The sequence below is a fragment of the Esox lucius genome, chromosome 25 (genome assembly GCF_011004845.1).
Source record: "Esox lucius isolate fEsoLuc1 chromosome 25, fEsoLuc1.pri, whole genome shotgun sequence".
NCBI lineage: Eukaryota > Metazoa > Chordata > Actinopteri > Esociformes > Esocidae > Esox > Esox lucius.
In genome coordinates, this window is record NC_047593.1 from 11,133,712 (window position 1) to 11,145,943 (window position 12,232).

Below are 12,232 nucleotides of genomic sequence, written 5' to 3' on the forward strand. Positions count from 1 at the left end.
ATGGTGAGGCTATAGGAGTAAGACTCCTGTCAATGTTCCTAGTTAAAAGAAGAACACCACTCCAGCTAGGATGGAGTCAGTTGCTCCTCAGCAAATCAGGCCTGGCCCTATTTCTGGGAGAGTCCCAAAAAGAGAAACAGTTATCTACAAACTCTACCTCCTGCAACGGGTAGAACTCCGTTTTCAGCCAGCGATTGAGTTGTGCAAGTCTGCTGTAGAGCTCGTCACCACCCCTAGCTGGGAGGGGGCAAGAGACAATTACTTGATGCTGACACATCTTTCTAGCTAGTTTACATGCTGATGCTATGTTCTGCTTCGTTGCCTCTGACCGTTTCATCCTAATGTCGTTCGTGCCAATGTGAATAACAATATCTCTGTACTCTCTATACTTGCCAGTTTTAGACTTCGCTAGCACCAACCCCAGATTTGCGGCTTCTGCTCATAAGTTTGCATACCCTGGCAGAAATTTTGAGATTTTGGCATTGGTTTTGAAAATATGATTAATCATGCTGTCTTTTCTTGAAGGATAGTGACCATAAAAAGCCATTCATTATAACATAGTTGTTTGGTTCCTTTTTAAATCATAATGATAACAGAAACCACCCAAATGGCCCTGATGAAAAGTTTACATACCCTTGAATGGTTGGCCTTGTTACAGATACACAAAGTAACACACACAGGTGAAAATGGCAATTAAAGGTGAATTTCCCACACCTCTGGCTTTTTAAATTGCAATTAGTGTCTGTCTATAAATAGTTAATGAGTTTGTCAGCTCTCACGTGTGTAATGTTTCTTATCTCAATGAAGAAACTGTTTGTAATCAAACTTATCTTTTATTTAACTTTTCAGGTCGCGAGCAGGAACAGCAATCCCACATGTGCTCGTCTAACTCCCTGTCTGTATATTCTGCAGGTAAGTGTAACAATACTGACACCTAGTGGTTAGTTCCAGTATAGACAACTATACTATCACTACATCCCCTCTCCCTTAGACAAAAAGAACAACTCATTACAACTAATGACTTCTAGATTATCTCATCACGAAGTAAGCACTGTTCACATTATACAGGATGTAATGTATCAAATAACAATCTCCAGAATTATTTAATTTACATTCACAGTAACAATAATCAACTGATTACATTTTCTTTTATGAAAATTATAATGCTTCTGATCTGTTTAAGCAATATTCAGAGGTTAAGTCTATCAGGAGGCTTTACTGTACGGTTGGATCTTCTCAGCACAGGTGAATGCATTTCTTTTGCTTGCTCATTGTGATGCAGTACTGGAAGTGTTTCAGATGTTGACTCCCCACAGTCAGTGTCACCTGTATGTGTATTCTCTACTGTCTCTTTTGTTTTCAGGAGACTCCTCCGGTTTCTCCTCAGGATCTGACCATCTTCTGTCCTGACAGTGTAAGACCTTGGCTTCACCTCCTCCAGGACCGTGGCTCTTTTAGTCCAGGTACCGGAATCCTCAAGTCTTACTGTGTCATTATTGGAGAGTGGTTCTAGGCATTTTGATGCCTTGTCATAGTTAGCTTTTTGTTTTCTTTTCAGGTATTTGCTCTTTTTTTTGTGTTGCTATGCATAAAGTGTGGTTTGTAATCTGCGCCCCATCAGTATTTCAGCAGGAGACACACAGTGTTCTAGTGGAGAAGCACGGTAATTCAGCAGAGCTAAATAAGGATCTGATTGGCCGTCCACTGCTTTCTTGTGTAGTAGTTTCACAATGTGTACTCCTTTCTCTGCCTTTCCGTTCGACTGCGGATATAATGGGCTCGATGTCACGTGTTGAAACCCATATTCCTCAGCAAACGTCTGGAAGTCCTTGCCACTGTTGCACGGCCCATTATCACTGCAAACCACCTGCGGAATGCCGTGTCTCGCAAAGAGGGATTTCATGTGTATTATCACACAAGCAGAAGATGTACTGGAAAGCAACGCAATCTCTGGGTAGTTTGACAGATTGTCTATCACAAGCAAATAGTTACGTCCGTCCAGGAAGAATAAGTCAGTCCCAACTTTCTGCCATGGTCCATCCGGTGGATCAGTGATGATCATTGGCTCCTTTTGTTGCTTAGCATGATGCGTCAAGCATGTATCACAGGTTGACACCATCCTGTCGATGTCTGCGTTTATTCCGGGCCAGTAGATTGCAGTTCTAGCCCTTCTTTTACATTTTTCAGCTCCAAGGTGTCCCTCATGCAGTTTTCTCAACATCTCCTGTCGCAGTGACTGAGGGATAATGATTCTGTTCTGTCTCAGCAGATGTCCCTTGACAGCACTCTGTTCTGATGTTGTAGTACTGGGCACATTCTCCTCTAGGCCAACCTTCCTTCAGATGTGTAATGACCAATTGCAAACATTTATCTTTTTCAGTCTCCACTGCAATCTGTTTGGGTTTCGTGTCTGTGACTGGAAGAGCTTCAGCTACCATGTTCACATGCTGAGTCACAACAGCCTCTGTGGAACTTTACCATTTTCCACTCATTTCCACTGCTCTGGACAGAGCATCTGCCAGAACTAGATGCTTCCCTTGAGTGTAAATTGGCTCCATATCGTATCTCTGCAGTCACATCCTCAGTCGCTGGATTCTTGGAGACAAGTTCAAGTTATTTTTAATGATGGCAATTAATGGCTTGTGATCTGTCTTTGCCACAAATGTCGGTAAGCCACACACATAGCCGTGAAATACACTAAGCCCAGGCACTCTTTTTCAATCTGTGCGTATCGACATTCAGTTGGAGTCATTGTTCTCGAGGCATATGCGACTGGCCTCCAATTATCTCCATCCGCCTGCAGTAGAACTGCACCCATTCCATCTTTGGATGCATCTGTTGAGATCTGTCTTTGTTGGTTCAAAGAACGTCAGAACAGGTTCTGTAGTGAGGAGAGTCTTCAGTCGTCCCCATTCTTGCTCATGATCAGCTGTCCATCTGAACTCGCCTTTAACGCACAACAGTTTTCTCAAACTGTTTTTGAAGACAGGTTGGGTATGAACTTTCCGATGAAATTGATCATCCCCATCACTCTCAATACAGCCTTTCTGTCTGTGGGTCTGGGCATTTTAAGTATTGCTTATATCTTACTCTTGTCAGGTTCCACACCCCTTTCTGACAGTGTATCTCCAAGAAACGGGATTTCCTTCGCTCCTAACCGACACTTGTCCCTATTCAACTTGAGCCCATACTCCCTTACTCGCTGTAGGACGTCCATGAGCCTCTTATTGTGCTGTTCTATTATGGAGCCCCACAATACAATGTCGTCCACATAAACACGAACGCCCTCGATGCCTTCGATTATGTGTTCCATAGCCCTGTGGAACACTTCAGGAGCTGAGGAAATTCCGAACGGCATCCTCAAGAAGGAGTAGCGGCCAAAGGGTGTGTTGAATGTGCAGTACTTTGTGCTGTTCCTCATGTGGTTTCAGCTGCCAAAAGCCCTTGGATGCATCCAGCCTCGTAAAGAACTTAGCACCTGCCATCTCACTTGGAATTTCCTCACGTGTCGGAATTTTATAATGTTCCCTCTGTATGTTTGCGTTTAAGTCCTTTGGATCCATACAAATACGCAGATCACCATTGGCTTTCTTCACACACACACCATTGAATTAACCCACTCTGTAGGCTCTTCCACTTTTCCTATGACTCCCATTGTTGTCATTTTATCCAGCTCTTGCCTCAGCTTTTCACGAGGTGGTGCTGGAACCCGTCTTGGTGCGTGAACTACTGGCTGTGCATCTTTTTTTAACTGTATTTTGTAGGTGAATGGTAATACTCCAAACCCTTCAAAGATGTCTGGAAACTGTTTCACGATATGTTCCACACTGTTCTATGTTTCTCCATTATTTATGGTGTATATTCTTCTTACTAGACCCAGGTCTTCACATGCCTTGTCTCCCAACACAGAATCATGGCCATCTGGAACAACCACGAACATGAGGCAATGTTCTCTGTCTTTAACGTTTACTCTGAGAGTACATGTTCCTTTTCTTGGAATGTTCTGGCCATTATAGGCTTTGAGTTGCACAGTTTTCTGACTTATGCGCGGCTTGAGGTTCATTGCTCTGACATCATACTCCGAAATCAGATTGACTTTTGCTACTGTGTCTAGCTTGGGTGATACTGTTACTCCATTTATTTCCAGAGCAGTCATCCACTTGTCCCGTGAAACACTATTCACAACAGTCTGTTCCATTCTTTCTTGACTGATATCGGCCTGCTGCACCATTCCAACGAAGAATGTGTCACTGAGGGATGTTTCTTCCACTGCATGCACACGCTCTCTTTGACTTTGTCCGCCTTTCGAAAAGCATTGCTTGGCAAAATGATTCTGCCCTTTACATTTAGCACAGACTTTGCCATACGCTGGGCATTGTGTTGGCGGGTGTCTTTTGCCACATCTCTTACAGTTAAACAGTTCTTTCTGCTGTTTCAGTTTACTCGTTCTGCTTTTCTGCATCTTCTCTGTTACTGCAGCTACAGCTGAATTGTCACTCCCGCTCATTTTTGTGTGGTCACCAAAGGTTTTAGCATGCTGAATAGCCATCTCAGTGGCATGACATATACGCACTGCTTCATTCAAGGTTAGCTCTGTCTCTCTCAAGAGCCTCTCCCTCACTTTTTTATCGTTGACGCCGACCACAATTTGGTCACGGACCATTGAATCTGGCAGGAAAAATTCAGGGATCTCTTGATACCAAGCCAAGGTCATCTAGACCAAGAAAGATTTAAGCCAAAACTGCAAAACTGCAAGAATTGTTTGGGATACAAAGAAAAACCCACAGGTAACCTCAAGAGAAATACTTGCTGCTCTGGAAAAAGACGGTGTGGTTTTAAAGGAGCACAATGCGATGATTCTTGAACAAAAATTATCTGCATGGCCGAGTTGCCAGAAAGAAGCCTTTACCACCAATGCCACAAAAAAGCCCAGTTACAATATGCCCGACCACACTTTCACACGCTGTTAGCATAACATTAATATGGCAAATGGGTTTTTATGTTTTTCCATTTCCACCTTACAGGTAGGTGGCATCTGCAGCACGTTTCTTTGACCAATTTTTTTAAATGCATGTGATATATGAATTGATTGTTTATTTATTTGACTGGTTAATTAGTGTTCTACTGGCCAAAGAGTATTCCTGGTCTGAATCAGTCATGTGAAAGATGATCATGATGTTTCAGTGTCTTTCTATTCCCTCTGTGGCATTGCGGTTTTTGGTCTAGAAACACATACACACAGCTCACCATTAGAATGGTGTGAACAAACATTTACCAGAAGTCATGTTGGATTTCCTGCCCTGCTGTGTGTTTGTGTGTGAGCGTGTGTGCTTAATCTCTTTTGGTGTATCAAAGGTAGTTGTGTTTAGGCCTTTGTTCTGTGAGAGGAGGTGCTTTGAAAATGAGATGGAATTAACATATCCACAAAACCACTAGTACAATAAGGCTCCCATAAAAGTGCCGTGCAGTAATAAGACAACTACTCATCCATTGGAATGTTTGCATGATGGCAAAAGACAAGATCCTAACATTTGCTGTGCTGCATTTCATTGCTTTTTGGACTCGAAGGTGGTAATATTCATAACTATTTGATACATATGAGATGGTTGTTATGGAAATTTTGAACTAAAAATTATTACATCGCACTCTAGGTGTATGTGAATCCTTCAACTAACATTTAGTCTTTCAACAACGCATCTCGTACCCAAAAGACAAGCTTTAACATATTCAAATATCACCAATATTGTAATACCAACCCACTCTCTTCCTTTTGCATACATAAAACGTATCTCTACGCAAATAAGCCTCCGATACTAACAATCTCATCTGTTACAAACCTGTATTATTAATTCCATCACCCCTGAAGAAAAACATGTTGTTCCCAAATTTATAAGAAGATAAAAGATATTTGTGTAACACAGATTTCGACAAAGAGAACCTGAGGCTTTAATCATCGCATCGGAGTACATTTTAACTTGATACAAAGAAAGCACATTAATTAATGGCTTGGAAATTACTTTGAGGCCCGATAACAACAAGTAACAATATTTACAGAAGAAGCGTATGTCTGCTGTGTGACAGTGTGGGAGGGATGGTTGCAGGTTAGTAGTTTCCTGGGTCTGAGCTCTTTAGACTAGTGCATCTATGTCTGCAGACCCTTAGACATGGCCTGTAACTCTGTTGATGACATGTATGAAGGCTGCACTGAGTAAATGTACAACAAAGTGAAGAAGCAATATCTTCCAGGTGAAAAGACAATGAGCCCTTTAAAGAGGCTTAAAATTCAACATTAATTGCAAATAAATAAAAGGAAATATTCAAACAGAGCAAGTCGAATTACTATACTTAAGAACTTCCATATGATCATATCTAGGCTATTTGTGCATATTCTGCTGGTCATTCTGTAATACACAGTGGCCCTCATTTATCAAAATTTATCAAAAACCAAATTTCCAGCGTACACCTGGCGTACACCCAAAACCATGGTGACTTTGAGATTTATCAATATGGACGTTGGCGTACGGCACTCTCAAATCCTACGCCAGCTCAGGAGGTGGTGTACGCACGTTTTGAGTTAGTGCGGAAATGCGCAGGAAAAAAAATCCTAACGCACTGACAAACTAAAAGATATGATATATTCTGACCCCAAAAAAAACTTCAGTGTTTAGTTTTGTGCAACATGGACTTCAATGTTTAATTTGTGTGACTTTACCAAAGCATTTGATTTATATGTATTCCTTCAGATGCGAGCCTGTGCGCTTTACATGACGTTTCAGGGTTAGGCCCGGCAGTTGCGCACGGACTGGGTTCAGTAATAAAAGGCTTTTAATGACCAAAATATAATTCAGACTGACAAATTAAATAATAATAATAGAAATAATAATAATAACGACATTCTTCTTCTAAATAACAATAAACGTCATTAATAATAAATATCATGAAATAATAAGACGAATATTACAAATTGTCATGCAATTATTAATGTGAATGAAGGGTACTCCACATCACATCATCATCTTTTATTCCGCTTTTTAAACTGCCAAATGAAACAATTTTATTTATTTCTACCTCCCTGGTGATCGTCTCAATCTCCACGTCAGAGAAGTTTCTCTTTTTTGCCGTCTTCCGTGTGTCCATGGCGTAAAATGAGGGCGTGGGGGAAGTGGAGACTTGAATATATAGGGGCGTGTTATTCTAATGACGGTCATTTTCAGCCGCGGCATTTATCAAGGGCAGGTATTGCGTACACCTGGATTTTAAAGGTACGCACAGCTTCATAAATCAGGCGGTGAGAGGAGTGTAAGCAAAATCTTACGCCAGCATATACACCCGTTTCTACGCAAGAATGATAAATGAGGGCCACTGAGTTCAACAAGGCTGTAGACAACAATAGAACAGAGTAGAAATCCTCCTTCAAGTTCCACTCCCTGCATTTCCTCTTGACTGAAGCTCTCTGCTTGACCTGTCATATCACATACAGAAGAACCAGAAAAGATTTTGTTGGTAAAGTTAACCGATTGGTATTAGATTCTTTGCATCCAGACAACCTGAGAAAGAGGTGTTTATTCCTCCTTTTGAGATTTTTTTAAATAACCAAAAGAAAAAAACATTTTTTTTTAACTGTGACGTTCTCTAGACACTGGAGAGTATACGCAAATGGAGCAATCTAAATTGTAAAAATGTTTAGGCAAATACAGTTGTTAAAGTAACTGTAAGACAGTGAATCTTCCTGCTTTTTCTTGCAATAGAATATTGTTGGTTTTAGTCAACCTTTCTATGGGTTTCACAGACAAATATAGTTTCCTGTTAACAACAGGAGGAAGTGAAGTATTGTTCCAGCTAACCGCAAACCGGTGTTCTTTCTAAACATGTCAGTTGGGGCAGACAGCCGTTGTAAAACATTGATGTTATATTTTACTCCCAGAGTCTCATCTGATGTGAATCTCCTTATTCAGTAATTGCTTCAGTGACAACGTTGTCACAAGTTGCATTCTCATACAGACCGGGTTCAAATAATATTTGAAGTAATTTAAAACAATGTAGCTTGGTGTGATTCAGCTTTCATGTTGCACCAGTACAAGAACATATATCAGGTGGAAACCTCATCTACATTGCATTTCAGGCAGGTTAAGCAATTGCTGAATTACATATATAGGCCTGTAAGCAGTTTGAACAAAGAGACTTTTGGGAATAAAATTAGACATCTCTTTTAGGCACATGTTGATTTTTCTTGGTGGAGGGGCCTGCTAGAAAAGCAGAGAGGTTGGTAGAATTTTAATTTTCGCTCTGCTCCTTCCTGTAATTGATATAGTCGTATCTACTCTGCTCTGAGTAACTGTGAAGTACCCCGTCATGTTAATTTTACTAGTAAGCCTACAGTATGTAGAATGGTGTCAAAAACATGTCACTGCCTTGAAACGAGTCACTGCCTTGATGTTTTGGAGAGATCCTTGTGCCACGGTTCTTTGCACTCTAGTAGAGGGACACTGTGGAGTTTTCAACTGTTAAATCTGATGTCAGCAAAGGCCTTTAATTAGACGTCTATTGACGTTATTAATGAACTATTACTATGAACTGTATTGTGCTTGGTTTAGCTAGTTTTCTTTTCTTCAAAACGTATTCACAAGCCAATATTTAATTTGTCACGTTCTGGTACAGCAGCCAGCTGCACCAGTGAATCCAACATCCTCTCTCCCTCACTTCATCACAGACACCTGTTTTCATTCATTATTGTTTTCCCTCATCATGAACCCTATTTAAGTTCCTACTTCCCCAATGTCTTGGTTTCTGGTTTACCCCAAATGTAACGTTCCAAATGTTATTTTGTTCCTTTTTAAGTTCTTTCAACCAGTATTCTGTTTTATTCCTGTCTGTTCCGTTTAATGTATTACTTTTCCTCCATTCTCCCTGGGTGTGTCCTACTTCCTTCGTCAACGTTACATCTTTATCAACATAACAATTGAACCCGAGGCATGGCAAGGAGGACTATGAGAAAAGTCTTATAATTCAAATGGATTCACTTAACATTGTAGACGTAAACATTAAACAAGGGAATATGATTATTACAAGACAATATTTAAAGAACAAACCATTTATCCAAACATGAATAAAAAAGGGATGGAGAGAACATATGCATGGCCTAAAAGGCCGTAAACACAAAGTCTACTGTAGAGAGAGAGAGAGAGAGAAAAGGGGAAAGACAGAGAGAGAGAGGGAGAGAGAGCAAGACCAAGAAGGAGAGTATAGTTAACACATCCAAGCACAGGAACAAAGGGAATACAATAATGACCTGGTTTTGCTTTTATAACCATCTGATAACTGTTTAAATTCAATCCGGTTGCTGACCATACATCACAGCTTTACAGAGGCGATACAATCGGGGAAGGCCAGTCGCTGTGCCAACACAAAACAAATCCTTGGATACAAATCCTTGGATACATCAACATGTTTATTAAAACAACAACTAAAAAAGCCTGAACTAAGCAAACATTGCAGGTGACATGTGGTTAACAGGATCTTTACAAATGTAAATGTCAACTAAGGGATTCACATTTCTGATCTTTACTGGCCAAACATTCCAAATACTAGGAATTTGCTATCTGCTGTCCTTTCTATATATTTAATTGTATTATTGCACTTTGGTTATCAGAAATGTACAGATATTATCAACATAATATACAACATGATATAGCCTTTGTTTGATGATCTGTTTGATCCAGCTTTGTTAAGCAATTTGCAATTGAAGTTGCTCTGAACTCCGATGCTCTCTACTGTGTAGACTACTTTACAGTCACCTAATGGCTCGTTCTTGGGTGGATTTTGCTGGACATTGGTGACCTTGAATACCTCATAGGGGGGGATTAAAACCTCCTCCTCTTCTTTCGTGGCAGTGTAGGGCTCCAGATATGCACCATAGCATGTTTTGATACTAAAGCATGATACATTCCCATAGGTTGTTATATTAGGAGAACGAGAGCTGGAGGTGAAGGTGCCAAAACGAAAAAATAGTTTGGGATTGAAATCCACGGTGGTTCTGCGGTAGGTGTTCTCACACCCCTTGTTCAATGTACGAATGGCATCAGTCAAAAAGAAGTGCAGGGAGTGGTACTTGAATGGTGCGCTCCCATCTCTAACAATTGTGTTGAAGGTGGAGAAGATAGAAGTACTCGGATTTGTGTACACATAGATGGCAATGAACTGTTCTCTTGTCAGTTTAGAATCGTCTAGAACGGTCTTTTTCCATTCTTCCTCTGCTTTCATCCAAGATGAGTTGAACTCAGGATTAGCCTTTTTCTCATCTGGTAGGTAAACCCTGTTAACCTTCCCATACATAACATCTCTGCAGCTACTGTATTTGTCATATTTGTCATCAATGGAATCAGGGGTCATGCCCAGTGGGAATGTGATCTGTAAAAACAATACAATACATTACTTTATAACACCTATAGTACTTGTCCCCTATGGGCCTCCTTGAGAACTATTCTGACTCCTTTGGCGTTTTAGGATCTTTCCATGAATATACAGTGATTAGTACAGGAGTCACTCTTTTGCACCCAGCTCCTTTTTTGTTTGACCTTTAGGATCATAGACAAGGGGCTGTATCCGGCCACACTGGTGAAAATACATTTAATGACCAGTGATTATCTTGGCTGCTGCCTGTAAGCTCTGTTGACAGGGTACCTGACATTTTACAAACACGAAATGAACTGGTATTCACAATCATTTAAAAAGTGAAAGGAAATAAGACTTTAAAAGGTGTGTATACACTTCCCTCAGACTGGAGCCAGTTGTCTTTTTTTGTTCATGTAACTTCACATGAGTCCTTGTTAATGCAGATTTGATAAAAATGTGATACTTAATATCAGGTGTCACACAGTGATATATAAATATAGCACAGTGATTAGAGATTACACTGAATACAGAACATTTTGAATTTGGAATTAAGTTCCTGTGATACTTTTTGAAAAGTTTCATAGTCATCCGTGAGAATTGTTTTTGAAAGTTCAGGATATGATATTTGTGTATTGAATCAAAGTTTGTAAAAGTTGTCTGTCGATTTGAGAAATAATTTGCACTAGGAATTAGGTTTATATGACGCCCTCTGAAAAGGTTATTTCATAAAAATTGCATATCCCTTCATCCACTGACCACAATATTCACTTATGAATGTTCATAGAGATCACTGAAGAATGAAAGTTATTTTTAACTTTTTCATTTGTTTACCACAAATGTCTCTTGAAACTTTGTTATTACACAAAACCAACTTTACCTCGCGCGATAGACGGTCACAATCCTGCGTAGTACGTCTCGAACATGCAAGTGTAAATTCAACCGCTATGGAAATGATTATGCAATAGTCTATGCAACGATTATGGAATATATAAGTATCTCTAGCGTGAAGTTAATATTTTTCCATAACAAAATGTCCTCTTACCGAGTCCACACCCAGCGTCCAAACATGAATTAAATATAGCACAACAAACATTAGGCTCTTATCTTTTGCCATGATGTCAATTTATCCAAGGGCAATGTCTTGCAAAGGAGAGTTGTTGTCTTATAGAATACAGGATCAGTATTGAAATGTTCAACGTGTAGAGGAGCCTTATTATACTGGTGTTCTTACATTTTAATTTCATTTTCACATTCCCCATCACTGAAAAGATGAACGTGTCATTTCCTCAAAACCAGTCATTATGGAGTTTCACTTCTTATTTATTCATATTTATTTCCCAGAGTGTTAATTGGTATTAAACCTAATGGAGATGACCAAATTGGCAATATTTCTTAGCATACAAATATTTGTATTCTTACTTTCATCATATAACATTTATGTTGAGCTACATCAGTCTTCAAACAGAGGTCATGAATACAGACTCATAGAAATCCCTTTACATATCGCTTGTTTTTGACTGAAATGTGAAAAGTTATTCAGAAGGAAACTCTGGTGGTCATCTTGATTTAAAGGGAAAGTTCACAGTGTGTACTCACTTTTGTGAAATACTGTACAAACACGCGCATTATCGGCCCATTCCTCCTAGCATGTATCAGGAAGTTCGTGGTCTGTTAATTAATATGCTGAAGACGGGTTGCAAAAGAAAGAATTTGTCCTTGGACAGCGCCTATTGGCCTGGTTAGAATGTTAACGCTAATGTTTTCTCCACAAAGTCTCCACATGAAGTAAAGATGACCCAATTGATGAATACATACAAATTATTTGGACTATCCAAAAGGT

At 39.9% G+C, this 12,232-nt stretch overlaps 1 protein-coding gene across 2 annotated transcripts; it reads right to left on the reverse strand.

Annotated features, from left to right (window-relative positions):
• Nucleotides 1-7,881: 7,881 nt before the first annotated feature.
• LOC105007967 (NAD(P)(+)--arginine ADP-ribosyltransferase 2-like) lies at nucleotides 7,882-11,615 on the reverse strand. Of its 2 annotated transcripts, none has more exons than XM_010867115.5 (2): nucleotides 11,435-11,615; nucleotides 7,882-10,407 (listed from the first exon to the last, which is right to left on the reverse strand). In XM_010867115.5, the coding sequence occupies exons 1-2, from the start codon at nucleotides 11,504-11,506 to the stop codon at nucleotides 9,646-9,648; spliced, it is 834 nt and encodes a 277-aa protein (XP_010865417.2). In that variant the 5' UTR covers nucleotides 11,507-11,615; the 3' UTR covers nucleotides 7,882-9,645.
• Nucleotides 11,616-12,232: the final 617 nt, after the last annotated feature.

What these genes read in the sequence shown, in the direction of transcription:
- LOC105007967 (XM_010867115.5), bottom strand. Translation starts at nt 11,506, where the DNA reads ATGGCAAAAGATAAGAGCCTAATGTTTGTTGTGCTATATTTAATTCAT. An exon ending in GGACGCTGGGTGTGGACTCG is followed by an intron (nt 10,408 to 11,434) that starts GTAAGAGGACAT and finishes TTGTTTTTACAG; the next exon opens with ATCACATTCCCACTGGGCAT.